This window comes from Pelmatolapia mariae, linkage group LG8 (genome assembly GCF_036321145.2).
Source record: "Pelmatolapia mariae isolate MD_Pm_ZW linkage group LG8, Pm_UMD_F_2, whole genome shotgun sequence".
In the NCBI taxonomy this organism is placed as follows: domain Eukaryota; kingdom Metazoa; phylum Chordata; class Actinopteri; order Cichliformes; family Cichlidae; genus Pelmatolapia; species Pelmatolapia mariae.
Window position 1 is genome coordinate 30,383,889 of NC_086234.1, and position 22,409 is coordinate 30,406,297.

Sequence of the window (22,409 nt, forward strand, 5' to 3'; positions counted from 1 at the left end):
CCGTGTCATCCGAGCTTCAGCCGTCAGACAGATGACACCTCACCTGATGCTATAATACTTTGGTATACGAAGAAGTTTATGGTAACTCCTTGGCTGTGAGCTGCTCAGGTCCTGTGGCTGCAGAACAAGCTTCATGGGTTTTTTGCTGTCTCTCTGAGCATTGCATGGACTTCCACTTTTAGGAAGACTGTGGCTTTGTGTTAACATACAGCTTAAAGCTTGAAGACCAAGTTCTGCTTTCACAGAGGTGGTCACACTTGCTGCTACTTAACCTGTTAAAGGCTGAACTTACTCCACTCACTGCTTCTGCAATTTAGCTTCATTCTTGTCAGATAAAGACACGGTGTAATATGTCACATGCTGTTGGTCGTCTGAGGTTGTGTTTACCTGCTAAGGCCAGATGATTTTGTATTATGTGGTGATGTGTAAAACCTTAGAATTTAAAGTGGGTGTCCTGTCTTCTTACCATGACTCAGTTTCCCCCAAAGTCCAGACTTTAACAGGAACCTCCCCTCTTTGTGTTTCCTGTCTGAGCCATAGTGGAGTGACACATTTGATATGCAGAACCAGCTTCCACACCACTTCAACTTTAACTTGACTTCCAAACAGGAATGTGAGAGTTGCATCGCATGGACCCACTGTGCTTTTCCACACGGTTCAGAGGTTTGATTCTCATATTAAATCGTCAGGATCTACAAGTAATCCTTGTCCCAGAACATTACATGTTTACATTGTGAGTGGATGATAAATGCAGCCTTGCTAACTGTGCAGTGTAAGTCACCACGACAAAAACACTCAAGATTTCTTATGAAGAGAAACCAGAGACACCTGACCCCTGTGTCACTGACTGAAACAGAGTGGGTGGTTCTCGTTCATATTTATGTTTCTGAAATGGAAAAACCATCTTTTTCCCAGTGCACTTCTTTTTATTTTGGCAAACTACTGTGATCACATCACACTAATATCTCTATAAAGGGATATTAGTGTTTATTTCAGTCCATTTGTACCTGAAATAAGCAGCCATTGCTCTATATGTCCTATCTGAAACATGGAGCTGCATCTGGTTAAATGGCAGTCATGCAACATTTTGTGCTTCGTGACCTCTGGGCATCTGTGGGAGCCCAGGGAATAGTCAGAGCCCACATGACGCTGAAAGCATCATTCACATCACAATCCTACTAAAATATATATTAAAAACAGAAACAAATTCAAAGCAGAATCTGAGAGAGGACAGAATTTGGCAGTGATGAGACTCACCTCATCACCTTCTTCTGAGTGCTGGGAGAGCTGGTCGTGGTCCATGATGCCAGCTTCGTCTTCTGTGGGCCCGTTGCCCACCCGCACCCCTCCAAACTTCTGCGTGCCCTGTTGAGTGAGTCCGGTGCATGATGAGGACACGCCTGTTTGCTCTAAAGACTGCTCTAGATTCTCTGCAGGGGTTTCTTCCCTCTTCTGTGACTAGATACAAAAGCCACAAGAGCTGTGTCTAGCTTAAAGCAAGCCTTAGGATGATGCTTCCTTCTTAATTTACTCCAATTTGCAAGTAAAACAGGACACCCAGAAACCGAGTAAAAATAGATATATTTACCACCTTATCAAGTATAGCAGTTCAAATTTCAATAAGCAATCATTCACTGGAGAGCAAAATAGTCTCACTGGTTCAATCACAGCTGAGCACAAAGACCTGAAGACTCGTCCAGCTAACTGTAGCTGTACAGCTCCCAGATCTCATCATCATCTTATTCTAATAGCATTTAGTGAGATTTACAACTGCTGGGAAACAAATACTGAAGCATGGCTAAAAGTGTTTTTTGTGACCTTGAAGTAATCTTAAATTTGAAAAGCAAAACCTGCAGTTTCACCATGTGTCCAAGGGCTGTGTGTGATAATATTAGCAAGCAAGAAACTCAGCTAGCTGTAACATAGCTAACCTGCATGAATTTGGGAAGGTGGTTTAATGTGACAGCACAACAGTGCAGCGGTCACCTGGCAGCAAGGTTGTGGGTTTGAATCCACTGGTGCCTTCAGTTTATAGGTTCTGCCTGTCCTCCCACTGTCCAAAGAAGGCATGTTAGCTTAATTAGTTATTTTAAACTGCCCGTCTGTGTCAGCCCTGAGAGAGCTTAGCAAACCTCTTGGCCTCTGACTGCTGGGTCAAGGGGGAAACTACGGTGTCATTTGATAGTTGGGGTTTTCTCTGAATGATTGTCTTTACCTTACAATATAACGAGGCGACTGTTATCGTGATTTGGAGCTATATAAAAAAAATGAATTGAACAATGGGATTGGAATCATTACGAGTCTGTGACAGCTGTGTTCTGCTGATAATGACCACAGGTTTCCACTAATGGTCTGATGGGAAAAAAGTCCTTCTTGTGGCTAATTTGACCAAATTAACTGAAACATCAGAAAAGAGCTGCAGAGGCAGTCTGTGGCCAAATGGCCGTCTAAGCAATTTTCTGATGAGCTACTCAGTTTGGATCATTTTGGCTCAAAACAAAAAAACAAACAAAGAGTGAATTATCTGTCAGAAAGCAGAGCTATCCACAGCGTGTGACTAACAGTCATTAGTGAGCGAGCGTGCAGACTCACGCCACACTCAGCCTGTCACATCCACTTTTAAAACACCAAGATGGTGACAGTGAAAACACTTAGTCTGACACTTCATAACTGAATTCACAGCCCAATAGCATCAGTCTTTATAATGTCTATGATTGCAGCTAGCTGGCTAATCTTTTCTTGTTTGCTTAGGTAGTCACAAGTGTTTGTTTAGCCCTCTTACAGACAGTTTGTGCTGTGCTGCAGTGCTGAGAGCTGACTGTTTGTTGGTGTTAATAAATAGAAACTCCTTTTCTAAACTAATGTTTGCCATAGTGTTGCTTATTGGCCGTCTTCTCCCAGAAGAGAAGCATTTAGGCAAAGTACTGTGTAGTGAAAAACAACCCTGCTCCTAAACATAGAAATCAGTAGTCTAAGGAGCTTGGAAAGAAAAGCGTCTGGACTTCTTAAAGTTGCTTGAAGACGTTTCACCTCTCATCCGAGAAGCTTCTTCAGTTCTAAGGTCAAATGGCCGAGAGTCCCAGATTTAAACCCAGTGGGAGTTTCCCCCCAAAGAGGGACAAAGGACCCCCTGGTGATCCTCTAATCACATGAGCCAAGGTGTGAAAGCGGGTGTGGGACCTAATCAGCCAGGGTTTCGGGTGAGCTCATTGTGAAACCTGGCCCCACCCTATCATGTGAATTCCTGAGGTCAGACGGCCCAGGATGTGAGTGGGCGTTAAGGCGTCTGGGAAGGGATCTCAAAACTGGATTATAGATGGCAGACAATTGGTGTCGTAAACCACCGCCTCTGTTCAAAGATGGTCGCTCACAGTGGACATAGATGGCCTCTTTCACTCCTCTTTCAAACCATCTGTCCTCTCTGTCCAGCATGTGAACATTGGCATCCTCAAAAGAGTGACCTTTATCCTTAAGATGCAGATGGACTGCTGAGTCTTGTCCTGTGGAGGTGGCTCTTCTATGTTGTGCCATGCGCTTATGAAGTGGCTGTTTGGTCTCTCCAATGTAGAGGTCTGGGCATTCCTCGCTGCACTGTACAGCATACACCACGTTGTTCAGTCTGTGTTTTGGAGTTTTGTCTTTCGGGTGAACCAGTTTGTGTCTGAGTGTGTTGCTGGGTCTGAAGTACACTGGGATGTCGTGCTTGGAGAAAACTCTCCTGAGTTTCTCTGATACACCGGCTACATAGGGGATGACAACGTTGTTGCGTCTGTCTTTCTTATCCTCCCTCGCTGGTGTCTGATCTTCTTTTCTGTGCCTCTTTGCTGACTTTATGAACGCCCAGTTAGGATAACCGCATGTTTTGAGTGCTTCCTTTACATGTGTGTGTTCCTTCTTTTCCCCCTCAGGCTTAGAGGGAACATGTTCTGCCCGGTGGTGTAGGGTCCTGATTACTCCAAGTTTGTGTTCCAGAGGGTGATGGGAGTCAAAGAGGAGGTACTGGTCCGTGTGTGTGGGCTTCCGGTAAACTTCAATGTTGAGGTTGCCGTTTTCTTCAATGTGCACAGCGCAGTCCAGGAAGGGCAAGCAGTTGTCCTTTGTGTCTTCCCTGGTGAACTTGATGTTTTTATCCACAGCGTTAATGTGCGCAGAGAAGGATTCCACTTCTTGTGTTTTGATTTTGACCCAGGTGTCGTCTACATATCTGTACCAGTGGCTGGGTACTCTCCCTTTAAAAGAGCCAAGAGCCTTCCTTTCCACTTCCTCCATGTAAAGGTTGGCTACAATAGGTGACACGGGGGAGCCCATGGCACAGCCATGTTTTTGTCTGTAGAAACCCTCGTTGTACTTGAAATATGTAGTGGTGAGGCAGAGGTCTAACAGTGTGCAGATCTGATCGGGTGTGAAGTTGGTCCTTCCAAGGAGTTGTCTTCTTGTAGTCGTTTTCTGACAGTCTCCACGGCCTCCGTGGTGGGTATGCAAGTGAAGAGAGAGACTACATCAAGGACACCATGGTTTCATCTGGATCCAGGGTAAGTTTCTCGACCTTGTCGGTGAAGACGGTGGAGTTCTTGATGTGGTGTGGGGTGTTCCCCACGAGAGGTGCAAGGATGGTAGCAAAGTGTTTCGCAATGTTATAAGTGGCTGAGTTTATGCTACTGACTATGGGTCTGAGTGGGACACCTTCCTTGTGGATCTTAGGAAGTCCATAAATGCAGGGTATGGCATCCCCTGGATAAAGGCGGTGATATGTCTGAACTGAAGAAGCTTCTCGGATGAGAGGTGAAACGTCTTCAAGCAACTTTAAGAAGTCCAGACACTTTTCTTTCCAAGCTCCTTAGACTACGATGACCTGGATGACTGAGAACCTTCACAGACATAGAAATCAGTACAAACTTAGCCAGTTTGGTCTGTTCAGACATTGTTAATAAAAACCTTTAAATACATGCAAAAAGTTCCATAGTCCACATTCACCTCTCTTACAAGGTGTGAACATGTATAACACTGCTAAAGCTAAAAATCAGGCCCCACATGTCACAAAGCTACGAGGACAGTTATAAAGAGTCTTTGTGAGGTTTTAACTCTGCTGATCTTCAGTGGAATGAGATCCATAACCAGTGAGAGATATGAAAGCTCCAGGTGGTATATCTACCAAGGTAGCACTCGGTAATGGATGCCATCATTTTGGATAGAAAACTGTCAAATATACAGTTAAGACAACTGAATCAACACATCATCGAATTTTAGGGTGTCCTTTGTCTGTGAAGTAGTTATCGTACATTTCTCGCCAAAATATCAACGTTTCCAAAGCTGGCTTTAAGCAGTTTTCATGGCAACACAACCAACCACATTACACAATACAATGTGCATTGAAATGAATGACAGGAGTAAGAAAACAAAAGGTTATATCAAAGGTTATAACTTAACAGTAACTTAACAGTAATGAAAGATAGAAGTAGGGTTCTAGTTGTGGTCAGATGCACATACCAGGTGCTTTTTCCACAGGTGCTGACGCCGAAGCACCATAGTTTTCACAATCAGCATACAGGGAACACATGCAAGGGCAATCAGCACCAACAAAACCTGGATCGCCATCTAAAGATTCAAAGAGAGAGGTTAATTAAGAAGTGAGAATTGTACAAACAGGTCTTGGTCTAAAACAGTACCTCAAACTGCAGTTACAGAGCACAACATAACTGATTGTCTTTTGCATCTAAACACTGACAATGAAACCCACGAGACTTCAAAATACGAGCTCTGCTGTGCTTTAAATGATTAAAAACCTAACATGCTCTAATCGATCGCATGTAACTAAAAATAACAGAAAAAACTACAACTGCTGCCAGATCTTCACCTTCATCTTGCAACAAGAACTGATAACTAATGAACAACTAATGTTGTTAAACAACAACTTGTAGTGGCAGACATCCAGGAAAGGGTCTCCAGTATGAAGAGTTGGACAGCACCAGGCCCTGACATGGTTCACACCTACAGGCTGAAGAAGCTGACTGCACTCCACGAGTGTCTGGCAGCACAAATGAACCAGCTGCTAGTTGACGAGAGACACCCAGAATGGCTAACCGAAGGTCGGACGGTCCTGATCCTCAAGGACCCCCAGAAGGGACCGGTCCCCTCCAACTACCGACCAATAACCTGCCTCAGCACCACGTGGAAGCTCCTGTCAGGCATCATATCGGCTAAGATGAACAGGCACATGGAGGGGCACAGAGAGGGGCAAGAATACCAGAGGCGCAAAACACCAGCTACTGGTCGACTGAGCAGTCAGCCGAGACCAACCTGTGCACTGCCTGGACTGATTACAAGAAGGCCCAATTCCCCACACCTGGATCCTGGAATGCCTAGAACTGTACAAGATCAACAGGACCCTAAGAGCCTTCATCAGGAACTCAACGGGGATGTGGCGTACAACACTAGAGGCCAACTTCAAGCCCATAGCACAAGTCACCATCAAGTGCGGGATCTACCAAGGAGATGCTCCTCAGGCAGCAGAAACCCAAGAAAGAGGAGGAAGAGGAGGAACCATCATGGAAGGACAGGCCCCTGCACGGTATGTACCACCGGCAGATAGAGGAGGTGGCTGATATCCAGAAATCCTACCAGTGGCTGGACAAAGCTGGACTGAAAGACAGCACAGAGGCACTAATCATGGCAGCACAGGAACAAGCTCTGAGCACAAGATCCATAGAGGCTGGGGTCTATCACACCAGGCAAGACCCCAGGTGCAGGCTGTGTAAAGATGCCCCAGAAACAATCCAGCACATAACAGCAGGGTGCAAGATGCTAGCAGGCAGGGCATACATGGAGCGCCATAACCAAGTGGCCGGCATAGTATACAGAAACATCTGTGCCGAGTATAACCTGGAAGTCCCGAGGTCAAAATGGGAGACGCCCCCAAGGGTGGTGGAGAATGACCGAGCTAAGATCCTGTGGGACTTCCAGATACAGACGGACAAAATGGTGGTGGCTAACCAACCGGACATAGTGGTGGTAGACAAACAGGAGAAGACAGCCGTAGTGATCGATGTAGCGGTTCTGAATGACAGCAACATCAGAAAGAAGGAACACGAGAAGCTGGAGAAATACCAAGGGCTCAGAGAAGAGCTCGAGAGGATGTGGAGGGTGAAGGTAACGGGGCCCCCGTGGTAATCGGAGCACTAGGTGCGGTGACTCCCAAGCTAGGCGAGTGGCTCCAGCAGATCCCAGGAACAACATCGGAGATCTCTGTCCAGAAGAGCGCAGTCCTGGGAACAGCTAAGATACTGCAGGACCCTCAAGCTCCCAGGCCTCTGGTGGAGGACCCGAGCTTGGAGGATAGACCACCCGCAGGGGCGAGATGGGAATTTAATGTTTTTGGTTTTTTGGGATTTTTAAATGAGAAAATCCTAAATAAATTCAAACTTGTGCACTGAATTATTTTTTAAGTCATTAAAGATATATCCCATGCTGAAAAAAACAGCTCAAAGGAATCATTAAAAGCCAAAATTACCATGATTTTAAGCCCCATAATGAATGTATATACCTGACCCCAACTGTACCACTAGAGTGTTTCACTAACAACAAAGCATCCGTGCAGGTTGTCCATGTTTAGTATGTTTTAAGGTAGAACTGTTGTATATTGTGTTATAGCCAACAAATGAACCCCACTAGGTGCCAGCAGCACAACCATCATACTGAGAGGTGAGAATGATAAAGAATTTCAAAAGACCTGTATGTCAGCCTGTTTGTGCAGGCTGACATACATAATAATATATATATTAGAATTTCACCTAATATATATATATATATATATATATATATATATATATATATATATATATATATATATATATATATATTAGAATTTCACCTAATATATATATATATACATATATATATATATATGTATATATGTATATATATATATATATATTAGAATTTCACCTAATATATATATATATATATATATATATATACATATATATATATATATATATATGTATATATATATATATATATATATATATATTAGAATTTCACCTAATATATATATATATATATATATATATATATATATGTATATATATATATATATATACACATATATATATATATATATATATACACATATATATATATATATATATATATATATATATATATATATATATATATATATATATATATATATATATATATATATATATATATAGGTGTATTAGTGCTTAGTTTGTAATTGTACCTTCATTTGTTCATTTGTTTGACCTTGAAGTGTTCCTAACACATGCACAAGGCACGAACACTTCAAGGTCCGACAAATCAAACATCAAATGTGATGAAACACATTTGATGAAACAGGAAATGAAAAATTATCCCCTCGATTTATAACTGCAAAAAATAAACAATTTAAAACTTGTAATTTAAAAATAAACCTCAGCACACTGACAGAACGACACAACCTGCACCTTTATGAGAAGAGATGGTATCAATAAGCAAAGCTCAAACTCCTCCAAGCTGCTGTGTTTGTTTTTGTTCTACAGTGAAGCTTGACCTCAAGGTCATCAGGAAAGTAAAGCATACTGAAATATCTACTTGCTCTGTAGAACTGCTGAGAGAACGTAGATGCACGACTCTAACATGTCAGTGTGGCAGGGATATGTTAGCAGAGGGTGGGTAATGGAAGGAGCACCTGTCCCTCGTAGAGGCGTTTGTTGGTGGGGTCACCGTAGTTGAAGAGACACATGTTGATAAAGTGGATGAGCAGGCTGGGAGCATCCTTGGAAGTCTGGGCAGTGTAGGCTGTCCACTTGTAGAAGATCAGCAGGATAAGGTAGCCAAACAAGCTCGACATGAAGACAATCTCTGGGATGAAGCCCAGGAAAATGTTCAGAGGCTTCTTGAAGTACCTGCAGCGCAGTGAGGTCACACATGAACAGCAGAACAGCATGGTGCCTGTTTGAAAATGATCAGCTGTGGCTCAGAATATGAAGCTAGACGCCACACAACCTTATTAGCTCTAAGAAAAGCGTTTGAACATTCAGTATCAGCTCTCAGTGTGACTCTTACAGGTGGTTGAAGAGGCTGAGAGACACTCCAAATATCATGTGGATGACGCCCAGGATGACGGACATCTTCATCTTAAATGAGTTGAGGAAAGTCAGCTTGTTGGTGGCAATATTCCAGATCTGCAGAGAGCACACAGCAGGTTCAATGAAGAGCACACGCAGAGCACCCTGCTACTCTAACACAAGCACAAACAGGCTGACATACAGGTCTGTGCTGACCTCTCAGTGATCTCAGATAGATAGTCTTTTTTAAAGGAGAGTTTTTAGTTTATGAAACAGCTCTGAAGCTGGATACTGCAGTTTTCTCAGACAGGGTTCAGGGGCAGGTGACTCTTTGTGTCACACGGTCTCACATCTGTGGGGTGTTTAATCGTTTCTGTAACACAGTGAGGACCGACAGCTATGAAGCTCTGACAGGATCGATTGTTGCTTGGCTCACAAACTGGATTATTGGCATTCTTATCACTGATTTTACCAGAAGAAGATGAAATGAGCAGGTTGTCGTAAGCTGGAGACAATTAGAGCCGGTAATTTGATTTAGTTGTTATAGTGAGTGCATGTATTGTTTACCGGGTCAATTCCGAGTGGATAAGGTCCACCGAACACGCCGGGAATAGCAGGATCTAACTGGAGAACTGCATTTCCATCAAGAGTCTCAGACCTAGAACAGACGGAAGGACAAGAACTACAATACATGCTGTAAGATGAGAAACAGTTTAGAGCATGAACCTGCCACACACACACCGGCCACTTCATTAGTTACACCTCACTAGTAACAGGTTGGACCCATATGATGATGTTCATTTCCTGTCTTACTTTGACAGTCAGTTATCTTGTGTTTTGTATAATTAGCTTTACTTCCTTCGCTGCCTTTTATTATTATCCTCATACAGAGTGTCTACACCTGTGCTAGTCTGCACCAGCTGCCTCTGCTTCCATCATTGTCTGTGCAGCCTCGGTTTGTGCCTCTTCTCCTGATTCTGTTCATCTGGACGGAGAAACGTTTCATCACTCATCCAGGTGACGTCTTCAGTCTCAGCTGACTGCAGGTTTCCAATCTTATAAACAGGACATTTGCATAATGACTGAGACTAGCACCACTGAATGAACAATGGGCTGGGAGGTCAGTTTATGATCATTAATATGGATTTCTGACTCAGTTTTTGACGTTTGGGATTTATAATAATGATCAGTCATAATCTAACCTTTTGTTTGCTGCATTTAAATTCTAATCAGCAACACTCTAAAATATGACCGTTTGTTCAGAGATGCTCTCCTGCATGTCTGTGGTTATTAACTTACTGCTACCTTCCTATTAGCTCTGACATCAAACAGGCGTTTTCACCAAAGAGCTGCTGCTCACTGAGATGATCTCAGCAGACCAGACCGTCTGACACAACAACCATGCCGTGTTCAAAGTGAGTGATTGGCTGATTAGATGTTAACAAGCAGCTGAACAAGTCCTCCTGACACAGTGGCCAGTCAGCAGATCCCTGACTGCTCTGACTACAGACGTCTCCTTCAGGTTCTCACAGGCTCACATGCTGAACTGGATTACATGGATCAGATTCTTTTTTTCCTCTGAGGCTGTGTTTGTGCTACTGTTGGTAATTTTAAAGGTATAGCTGTTACGTCCCAGCTATAGCCGGGTCGTAACAATAGCGTTTTCAGTTATTTCTTGGAGACTGAAGTAAGTTTAATCTTCTAGTTAGCTGCTGACATAGTGCTGGGGATGTCATTCAGTACTGGTTTTAGTCTGGTTGTGGTCACAAACAGGAAAAGTGGAAATCTAAACTTCATTTGTGATGCAGAAAAACTGGAAGAGCCTGAACTCACGTCCAGTTGGCTCCTTTGGGGCCAAACATGGGCCTGACACTCCAGCCAGACCCAAACATGTTGAGTGACTTAGAGAAACAGTCATTGTAAATGACGCCTGTGTAGACGGAGAAGATCCCCATCAGGAGGATGATGTAGCGCCCAGCAAAAATCATGTTGAACATCTACAGAAGCAAACAGAAAACACTGAAATATGATGCTTCTGCTCACTGACTGAACAACGATGATTTACATAACTATATTGGATTACTTCTACTTGTGTTAACGTACCTCATTGTCACTCTTCTGGGCGAGGAGGCGACTCTCTCGAATGACCAGGTAGAGGGCAGCGCAGGTCATCAACAGGCCGTGGCCCATGTCACCAAACATCACAGCAAACAGGAAGGGGAAGGTGATGATGGTGTACGGAGCTGTGGGCACGCAGGGATCCAAACAACCATCATTCAACTCTGCTGCTGAAACTTTACTAAAATGTTTGGCTAGAAGCAAATAACACATTTTACACACAAAGTAACGAATCCTTTGTAACACAACCAAAATCGCTCTGCTCATTTGGTTGACACTCGATTAGTTTGGCCTGAACACTGAACTACTGCAGAGTCCAGGAGAGCTTCACATTCACCGCAGTCACAATCACAAGTTTGAATGAACAGTCATTTCAATATGAACCAATGACCTGGATTGATTTCCCGGTAACTTCCGATGCCGTAGGCGTCCACAATATTCTGGAAGCCTGATGTGAACTTGTTGGTCTTGTTGAAGGTGGGTGGAGTCTGTTTGGTCTGCATCCTGTTTAGGATGGAGGGCACTGTTGATCCACTCCTCTCCTGTGAAATAAAGCCTCGTTTAGAAAACCTCTGACTGGACCTCAGACCTCAGTGAGTTCCACAGTCACTGTGACCTCGCCCTGTACAAAGAACATGGCCATGCAATAAGTTCCTTATCCAAAGGTCCACAGACCAGTGAACTTTGTCTTTACAGCTAAAGACAGAGCATGCTCAGATGCTGTCGTCATCCAACTATCAGCCGTCCCCAACTGCCGGGGGGTCGTTTGGTACAGGGCTGCGAGTGTTGAGGCTCGGGTGTGAAATTTATGGTTTTCAGGGTTTTTATCGTTAACTCGGTTTCCCTGAGTCTTTTCCCGTGTGTTATGAATAAATCTTCTCTTGGTACTGGTACAAAATACCACAGTTTGTGTCTTGGTCCTATCATTTTATTTTCTTGTATTTATCTGCGACACCTTAAAGGCCGGTCTGTGAAAATATTGTCGGACATAAACCGGTCCATGGTGCAAAAAAGGTTTGGGACCGCTGAGGTAACTTATTAGTCTAAATAGGGAGATTACCCGTCAGGTATTCTTTAAGCATTACGCAGCTTTCTGAGGCTTTTGTAAAATATGATATATAGAAGTGTTTTTCTATACATTTCTTTCCATTCTGCTCAGACATCTCTTATCTCTGCTATGCAGATGATATTCAGCTGTACACTTTGTTTCACTTGAATGAAATGTGTCAACTCCACAGTTCATTAAAGTGCCTAGACACTGGTAAACGGTGGATGGCAGACAGTTTTCTTCAACTAAATCAAGACAAACTGAAATAACTGTGTGTGCAGCAGAAACACGTGTGTCTGGGATGAAGGAGACACTTGGACGTGTTGGTTCTGTGGCCCATGTGGATGCACATGTGAAGACTCAGCTCGTTCCTGTGTTTATCATCTAAAACATAAGCTGCACTGTGTCACGTCCTGAACTGGAAATGATTATTCACGCTGTTGTTTCATCACATTTGGATTCCTGCAGTGCCCAGAACGGTTGCTCAGAATGATCCCGACAGGCTTCGACAAAATCCTTCAAGTGATCCTGATGCAGCTACACTGGCTTCTGGTTTATTTCAGCGTGCAATATAAGATTCTTTTATAGACATGGGAGCGTTTCATGTACAGGCACTAGTTTATATCTGAGAGTTTCTGCACCCATGTGTCCCTCATGGTCCTGTGACCAGGGCCGGCCCCGTACTGAGCTGAAAACAAACGGATCAGAGCCGTGTGTTCAGGGGGCCCAGACTCTGGAACTCTCTCTTTGGACTTGACATCAGTAGCCTCCAGTTAAAAACATATTGTTTTAAACCTGTTTTGTATTCATGTCTCTTGTTTTTTATGCATTGTTGGCTCTTGTGAAGCACTTTGTGACTGTATTTCTTAAAAGGTGCCATATAAATAAAGTTTACTTACCACTGGGTAGTAACTATGGGAACGTTTCAACAACATCATCTGCTCTTTGCACTTCTGATTAGATGCAAACTGTACTTGGTTCACCCGTATTTATACATGTGTAATGACAACAAAGTTGACTCCTAACTAAGACACAGCGATTCTCTTTGGAAACATTAGAGTTTCTTTTTGCTTACTTTATAAAAATTCTCCAAAGTAGGACTAAAGATCCCAACCTGAGTCCAGGTTTGTGAGTGACCGTGGGTGTCTGTGGGCTCAGATGCACAGCACGAGGAGCCAGAACAGAGAAATGTGCGACAGGCTGCAGAGACAGAACCAAACTCACCGTTCCTCTGCGCAGAGCAAACTGGATAGAGTCCAGGTCTGAGACAGGACACCACACCTCAGCTATCAGACACTTCTGCGTGACGTCGATGTTGCAGAGGTTCAGAGTGTGGTAGATGGCCTTCATCTTCCTCACCTTGATGAACCACACCCGCATGGTCTTAGAAGCAGCCTGAAGCACTCGCTGACGGTGGTCCTCAGTTTGGTTCAGCACCTACAGCAGCAGCGTGGAAGGATGTTTCGTTCTGTTAACCTGAGCGTTTCTATTAAACTGACACACGGTTCTTTGATTTTTCATGTTTTCTTGTTGAAGTTTGAAATGTGCAGTTTTAGCAGTGCAGAAAACCTACGTTATATTCATATTCATTCACACAACTGTATTTCAGTGTACTCCTAGGCTCTGCTGTGGCGGGGTGTGTGTCTGGCAGGATCAGACCGGTGCAGACCTTTCAAGCAGAACAGGCTTTTTTCCTGTCTTAATAAGGAGAAACAGGGGAACCACAGCACATGAAGGACACGGCTCTTTCAAAGATAAGACGTGTGGCACAATGAAGCCTGTCTACACTACAAGGGCCTTTGTAATTTGACTGGAAATAAATGTTCTCAAGGAAAGGTGCAGGAGCCTGAGCACACTGTTGTGCCGAGCGTCTCATGGATTTCATCTTGTTTAGTGAGCAAAAGAAGTGCACTGCTAACAGCTCTGTGGCTTAGACAATAAATATGCATCTGTCCAAGGTCGACTCCTCCCCTCTGCTTTATTTTACAAGACTGTAAGCATTTGGCTGATGCCTGTAGAGCACACATAACTTACCATTTGGAGGTCATCGATGCGGCTGTTGACTCCAGCCAGCATCTCCTTCCTCTCCTGCGGGGTCTCTGGGCAGGGGTAGAGCGACGCACGGAACCTGCAGGAACCCCACAGTCAGTCTGTGCAACACACATCGCTCTCCCACACTTTGTGGGACAACCGGTCGCAGCAGATGGCCCCGCCCCTCCCTGAGCCTCCCTGACTTTATCACGGGCCATGTTACTCTGGACATCTCGTACATTTTACTAGAATAGGATCAAAGCCTTTAGGATAACAGACAGACGGGACATGTGTGTCACTCTCTACAGAAAATGGATTTACAGCTGTAACACAGCGCTCACGTTCCCACCTTAACCAGCACTTAGCTGTGATGCTACTATGTGATCGTGAAACCATGTCAGGACTAAACATAAGCATCACGCTGCGTGATTCTACATTTTAAAATGGAGACTGTCAATAAAACCTAACAGTGACAGCAACAACGGCTTTTGATGCGACACCCACCCCTCACAGATCTTCTTCACTCGGTTCTTCAGCTGGTCACCCTGGAAGAAGATGATGAACACTGACTTGTGGACTTGATCTCCCTGTTGGAAAGGGAACGAAACATTAGATAGTGCTCTGTGTTTAACCCCAGAATACCACATGTATTATTTATGTGCTTTATTATTCCATTCTTGTTTGAAATTCTGCTCTCATTACTACCTCCACAACTCCACTATTACTATACTCACTGTGGTGGGGTCCTCTAGTGGGTCCTCGATCTCTGCCTTCCTTAAAAAGACATTACCACGGCACACCCTCCACAGCATCCGCTCAAAGGTGGGAATCCTCTCCCTGCTGATCACTCCGGCCACAAAACTGCACAGACATGAAACCAGCACCACAGAAATGTCGCAGCTTATAATCCATGACAGTTCACGAGTGACCAATGTGACCTTGAGATCCACTAAGACACAGGTATCCAACTCCAGGCCTCGAGGGCCGGTGTCCTCCAGGTTTTAGACGTGTCCTTGATCCGGACACGCTGATTGAAATGGCTAAATGACCTCCTCGAAGGCCGTTTATCAATGCCCAAGTACACGAGTACGTACTCGCGTTCTCGGTGAGTACGTACTCGCCGAGAACGCACGGGAGTACGTACCCGCCGAGAACGCGAGCACGGACTCGCGATGTGTACAATTGGAATACCTGCGTACGTGATGATGTCACAGGTCCGGAGTTTTTACTGCCGTCCCCTCTTAATTTAACTGTAAGTAACATGTTATGAAGCTTAACTTTAATCACAGCCAAACCGGTTTACTCAGGAACAAATAAAACACTGAAATAAACCAAACATTAACATGTAGAAGTGATCTAAGTGACTTATATATCATTGTTAACCTCAGTAGTGAAACCTCTATTAATAAAAATAGTGTACATGTACATACGTGTACATACCTTAATAAAAACAAGCAGGTGAGATGTTAGAACGCTTTTATTTCTATTCTAGTGGACACTCAATACTATAGACAGCACGATGTGCCGGGAGTCCGCTGTTGAGTTTTGGACGAAATGCATTCTGGGATATATAGCTGTCCCAAGTCTACACCGATGCATGCTCGATAAAACGGGCGGATCGAGAACACATCCGGGACTTTTTCGCGTTCTCGGCCTGATGCGTACTTCGAATTGGAACAGTACTTGGTCTGTTGACGTATCACGAGTACACGAGATCGCAAGTACGCACAAGTACGCATATTGATAAACGCCCAACATGTTCTCCAGAGGCCTGGTAATGAACTCATTATTAGATTCAGGTGTGTAGACCCAGGGTGAGATCTAAAACCTGCAGGACACCGGCCCTTGAGGCCTGGAGTTGCCTATCCCTGCACTGAGGGATCAGGGTCATCTATTTGATGAAATTCTGACCAGTACTGTGGCGACACGCCTTTAGCCAAACGAGCTAAACATGCAAACTCCCAGAGAGAGCAGTTATAAGAGACAACAGTCTCAGTACTTCTTCAGTACTGTGGTGGGCATTTAGCATGACAGAATCACAGCATCTATCTCCTCTTGCATTAGCGGATAAGGTATATGCAGCAAATGGCTATTTCTGATGTTTAGTCCTTGGCTGTAGTTCAGCAGGTACAGCAGGTTATCTACTAAACAGAAGGTTGATGGTTCGATCCCTGTCTGCTCCAGTCTGCCTGCCAAATACTGTTCGGCAAGATACTAACCCCAAGTTGCTCTCTGCTGCATGCAGTGGAGTGTGAATGTTAGAGAGAAAGCACTTCTGCATAGAGAAAGCGCTTGTGTGAACGAGGCGTGTTGTATAAAGTGCTCAGAGTAGAAAAGTGCTGCATCATTAACCATTCCTTCACTGTGGAGTTTATAGTTCTCCAGGATCACTAACCATGAGAGATCCAGAAGATCATTTTTAGTTTTTTAAATTGATGTTACTTTATACATTTATCCTTATTATTTACCCTAGTCTGAGTGGGGCCCCGCGGCCCCCCTCACTACCCTCCATCAGAGCCGATGACTCCTCCAGCAGGTTAGGATCCTCCATCTGCCAACAAAATAACAAAAAGCACCTGATCAGGTGTAGGAAGTTACCAGTTAGGCCCATGCATCACACAAAGACTTTTGCACTGCCGCTGCAAGGCCTGTAACAGTTGCACAGGGTGTGAAACATCACTGAAGTATCAAATAAAGAGATAAACACATGTTACAGAAGTTCCAGTGAGTTACTGCAGAGTGCTGTGACTACCAGAACCATTCTTTTACATTTTATGTTCGAAAGACGTTTTTAGGTCAGCTAGTCACAAATTTCTTGTACAGACTCATGTGCTAAAGACCTGGAACACTCACATAGCGGGTGCATGGAATGGGAAACTCTGAAGAAGCTTATAGTATTTGTTTAACAGGAAAGTGATCCTAATCAAATAAAACAACAAATAAATCTCTGCCAGAGCGCACACAGTACAACAAGGACAAAGGCAGGACTGAGGCTATACAGCATAGACACACAAGGGAACAGGTGTGCAAACATACAGGTGAAAACAAGGGAGTAACACTGAATGCAACACACACTGGACAACAGACTACCAAAATAAAACGGGAAGTAAGGTAACACAGAGACACCGGGAAACAGGAGCTCCACACTATAACCATGAACAGAACTGGGACCAGGCCAGGACAAAAAAGTCCCAGAGAAGCTGGTTTGTGGGTCTCTCTGCATCCACTCTGGTACTCAGCAAACAGAAAAGCTGGGCTCACATTAATGACTGACTCTGATATTGAAGTATTTCCCATCATTTCTTTACCTCCACAAACTCTTTGTGGCTTTTGCAGTTTGTTTTGGGTCCTTTGCACTGTGGTGTGCTGTGTTATCAGCGTCTGAGCCCTTCACAGTAGCACTGCACCACTGGTCACTTTGGTTCCACCTGTGTCCAGACTGTGTGAGAGTAATCAGTGGTTTGCTCCTTGTTGTAAACTAGGCTAACGGTGACGGTAGACTCTGACGGGGACACACCTGCCTGAGTGTTTCTGTCTTGGTTACATGTGATGAAAGTGCATTTTCTTAATCATGGAAATAATTCTGTCATCATGCACTTTGTCTTCTCTCGGGCCTGTTGGTGCATTCAGTCATCCATGTTGAGTTAACCACCTCCTTCCTGTCTGACGCTGCAGGTTTATCCAGGTTTTCCAGCCCTCACCTGCACTAACATCTCTTTGAGCCTCGTATTTAAAATTACATTAAAAAGCAGCGAAAGGCATAAAACACAAAGTCAATACTTTAAATCAACTTCAGACATTGCGTCTGCTTCCTTTGGCCTCACCAGGCCTGCACCACTGACAGCTGACTGATCTGCTGTCAGCCCATTGTCCCAGAAACTTGAAGGCTGTGGACTGTTTATGGACATAGCTGCAGTTCTTAAATAAAATCTTTTAAAATGTCTTGAATTAAAGCCAAAAGTCTGCACTTCAATAAGATACTCAATGTTTGATTTACAATCCAGTGTGGTGGTGTTCAGAGGTTAAACTTTGTGTTTGTCCCAAACATTCTGGAGGCACAGTAGGCGGCTACAGACAAACCATTTGACTGCATTGTTGTAGCTGCAAAGCCAATGTCATCGTCTCCTGTCTGACAGTGAACTGCTGCCTTAATCGATGCATAATCAAAGCCACCAGTGCTCTAACACTCTTTATGTTCTTCTGTGGAGTGCATGTGTGAGCGGGTGGACTGAGCAAACCTCATTAAAAAACTGCTGCGTTCGATGGAGGATGTGTTTGAGCTCCGTCAGCTCCAGGAAGTTCTTCTTCAGGGCTTCCTGGTTGGTGTTTATCTCCTTTAGTTCATTCTCCAGCTTCTCAAATGTGGCCTGCCAAACACGCACAGTTAATTGTGATAATGTTGATACGTTATTTTGATAGATACAACATTTTGTACCAACTCAATAAAAGCTATGGACAAGAAGGAAATACTGTTTTGGAAATGGCTGATTACCTCCAGATCAATCATGTCTCTGGGAAAAGGTACCTCCGGGTTCTCTCCCGTGTCCACTGTCGGGATGTTGGCTTTTTTGATCTCCTTCTCAACAAACCCTGTTCATCAAGGAAACTCAGTAACTACCTCGTTACCACAACAAGGGAACAGAAAGTGAGTCAGACTCAGCAGCAGCACTCACTCAGCTTCCTGTCCATCTCCTCGCATCTCCTCACTTCATTCACAAACTTGCGCTGGAACACGTTTACATCTGGATTCAGCTGTTGTTAGAAAAAGACCAGAAATACATGTTTCAAAATTTATTATTGGAATTTGGCATTCGCTAAAACCAACTTACACCATGATAATCAAAAATGAGTTTTTATTTTACCGGCAACATGTCAGTGTCAGTCTGGCACCATTCATACTCACATCTCTAAACTGGACCATGCCCAGTTCTCCCAGCTCGCTCACACAGCAGTAGGCTGCCTCTGACTGGAGAAAGAGCTGGGCCAGAGTCATCTCCTCACTTCTGAACAGTTCCCCCATGATGACCTCTGCACTCCACCTCAGCTAGGATCAACAAACACTGCAGCAACGACAGGAAGATTCAATAGCAAGTACACAGTGCACAATAACTATATAATATAGCAAATATACCATAGTCTCATTATACGTTACTGTACTCTTCAGACTTTCCTATAATAAAGCGTAGTATGGTTTCAGGTTTATACGGGCTGCAGTTACTAATCGTTTTCTTCAGTGTTTTATCTGTAAAATAATCAAATAGTTATTTGTGTCTCTAAACTCTGTGTTTGAGCACGGCTTCCTCACAAGAAAGCTCCAGGTGAAAACCCTGGTGGGGGCATTTCTACACCTGTCCTCTCTGTGTGAGGTTCATCGGGGTACACCTCCCACACACCAGAGACATAAGACGGAGTATTAGGACCAACAAAAACATATTGTTGGTCATTTTGAGAATAAAGTGGAAAATCTGTTTTGAGAAAAACACTGAAATGTGGATTTGACAGTTGTTGTTTGGCTGCTACAGCCTCTACACAATGTCTTGTTAGACGACTTGGTGACACTAATGAGATACTACATACATCCTCCTGATTGTATGAGGGTGGAACCATCGATGATCTTGCATCTGTCCATTATCAGCTATTTCATTTTGTACAGGTTTTAAAACCTGAAGAGAAGCTCTCAGGGACACTTTAAACTGCACGGTGCTGATGAAAGCGTCCTACAGCAGCAGGAAGTCAAATAAGACGAGTGCACTGTAAAAACCAAAGATCCCACTGAAACACCACAGACAGGAAACACCACACACACCTCAGAAATCGTATAGAGGATGAATGCACTGGCAGGAGTCTGGTTTTAGCAGGTCTATGTCTCACTCGTGTACTGGAACAGGCTAAAGATGCTAATGCTCGTCTGTCAGACCGGCTTTACGGGCACTAGGCCACACGACACACGACAGCGGGCTGGGCTCCACATCTCAGGACGATGAACGGAAAGCCACATAAGGAACCACCATGATTAATAATCATCAACGTCATAAATGTAGTTCCTGTTGGTAATTCGTGCATCAACAGAGGCTAACAGAGCATCGCTGACGTCACTGCATCCCTGCTGATGCAGCTCTGTCCTTCACTGCTCAAGGACGCTGCTGGCTCAGGCCTACAGCCGCTTCATTCATACTCAGCTTAAATATGAATATCTATAAACCAACGATGTCACTCCGCTGTGTGGCAGGATACCAAGTGCCCCACAGCCTCAGCCTCATCCTGTGCCACCTCTATGAGAACACGAATCACTGCTCGTAAAACTAACCTTGAAATAGACCTCACTGCAAACGCAGAGGAGCTGACAACCGCCTCACAGCTCGCACGGACAAACGTGGACTGTGGTTCATAATCCTCAAACATCCATCTCCAAAGTATCTACACTCACCTCACAAGCTGCAGCTCGTCAGCCCTCTCTTCACACTTCAGTCTCCTCCTGGATGCTGCGGTGGTCCACTGCGCTGCGCCAAGTTAGATACACTTCAGCAGGAAACATGTCCGATGGGAGGATTTCAAAGTAAAATGACTGCATCTTTATCTCAGGGATTTCTTTCGTTTTGACGATGGACATAGAAGTGATATTCGAACTTACACATCTCAAATGTGAAGGATGTCCTTCCGACTGCGCAAAACACGCTAATACAGCAAATGGGAAAATCAGTTCAGTGGGAATATATTTTGAAAATGTTGAAGGTGATTCACGGCTATTCTGCAGGATCCCTTTGACCTATCACAGTGTGTGGGGTCGATTTTAGGCACTTATTCGGATTCTTGCTGCCCTGATCTCTGAGCATTTTACACGAAGACACAGAAAACACTGAAAGAGATCAAAAGCCATCAAGACAACTTAGAAGCGCATCTACACATCGTTTTTAGCTCCCAAATCTTTCATGAAGAGCTGCATATCAAGTTCTGATTAATTAATTTGTACATGTTCTTACTTGTGCCTATAAGATGTTTATGATGCCTCCTTTCTTATTACTACCACCTAAAGAGCAGAGCTACCAGAGCCCCTCTTCTTAAGGTCTAACAGATGCTGTGTCCACGACTAGCCAAATGTTGAGTCAGTACTAATGAGAACCTGTAGAAAGTTTCCTATTACGAAAGCCACAGTAGTAGTTTCAGCATCTCTCAGTTCCACATGGTGCAGGGTTTAAATCAGGACACTGGGAGGCTGCCAGTGAGCAATTTTGGAGCATGGAATTCCCTTAATGTACATAAATTACCACAGCAGACGACTGCATGGAGCAGCTTTCTGCCTCATTCTGTGTGCCATGTGTTTTTCATAACGTGTGCCATGGAGATGACTTCAATAACCAAATATGACTGTATAACTGAAAGATGATGGTTGGATTTCCACAGATTTAAAATCTGCCTCTTTGTGACAAAACAAATTTCCCACGTGTGGGACTAATAAAGGTTATCTTATCTTATCTTTTAAAAATCATGTGTAAAAAGATTTGTTGTCACAGCTTCCTGGCTGTTATTATGAAGCAGCCCAACTTATTTAAGTAAACAGCTTTTACCTTTAGGATCGCTGTCATGGCTTAGAGGGCAGAGGTATCCAGACTGTCATCATTAATTTTAACACTCAAAGTTAGTGCTTCAGTAAACTGTCTGTTCTTTACACTGACTGAGTCATAGATATGTACATTTGCGAAGTTTGTTGCTAAGATTAGATTAGAAGAGATGAGAAATAATTTATTTATCCCAGAAGCTGGGAAATTATTGTGGCACAGCAGTTAAAGCATGAAAACCAACCAACTCAATAAGATACAACATCAGAGAACTAAACAGGTCAGACGACAAAAACAAAAATAAAATACAGTAAAGGAGTTTAATTAAATAAGCAATGAAAGTTAAATCTGAAATGAGTGCAGGTGTTGTTGTACGACGTGGTAGAGCTGCATCTGTCCTTGTGGCAGTGGCGCAGAGGTGTTAAGGATCCATTAATCATTCATAGCCACAGTCATTTGGTTGAGCTCTGTTCAAACCGTGCTTTGACTTACACTGGATTCAGACAACAACAGCAGTGATGAATTCCCTCTGCAAGGAATGGACTCATTGTAACAGCTAGCAGGTCAATATTTAGACCACAGAAAGCTTCT

General features: G+C 43.8%; 1 protein-coding gene across 2 annotated transcripts in view; it reads right to left on the bottom strand.

Annotated features, from left to right (window-relative positions):
* The window catches only part of LOC134632917 (V-type proton ATPase 116 kDa subunit a 1-like), a 31,353-nt gene extending 10,545 nt beyond the window's left edge, over positions 1-20,808 (bottom strand). The window contains exons 1-18 of one of the 2 annotated variants that reach the window (XM_063481795.1): positions 20,690-20,808; positions 19,166-19,322; positions 18,936-19,014; positions 18,755-18,852; positions 18,501-18,629; positions 16,731-16,813; positions 14,997-15,123; positions 14,767-14,849; positions 14,266-14,359; positions 13,456-13,668; positions 11,575-11,725; positions 11,169-11,308; positions 10,899-11,062; positions 9,633-9,723; positions 9,064-9,182; positions 8,687-8,903; positions 5,488-5,595; positions 1,258-1,365 (exon numbers count right to left, since the gene is read on the bottom strand). In XM_063481795.1, coding sequence (XP_063337865.1) covers positions 1,258-1,365; positions 5,488-5,595; positions 8,687-8,903; positions 9,064-9,182; positions 9,633-9,723; positions 10,899-11,062; positions 11,169-11,308; positions 11,575-11,725; positions 13,456-13,668; positions 14,266-14,359; positions 14,767-14,849; positions 14,997-15,123; positions 16,731-16,813; positions 18,501-18,629; positions 18,755-18,852; positions 18,936-19,014; positions 19,166-19,282 — 2,121 coding nt within the window. In that variant the 5' untranslated portion in view covers positions 19,283-19,322; positions 20,690-20,808. Of the gene's footprint in view, positions 1-1,257; positions 1,459-5,487; positions 5,596-8,686; positions 8,904-9,063; positions 9,183-9,632; positions 9,724-10,898; positions 11,063-11,168; positions 11,309-11,574; positions 11,726-13,455; positions 13,669-14,265; positions 14,360-14,766; positions 14,850-14,996; positions 15,124-16,730; positions 16,814-18,500; positions 18,630-18,754; positions 18,853-18,935; positions 19,015-19,165; positions 19,323-20,689 lie in introns of both variants that reach the window. The other variant, XM_063481794.1, reaches the window with a different exon arrangement.
* Between the last annotated feature and the right edge of the window lie 1,601 nt (positions 20,809-22,409).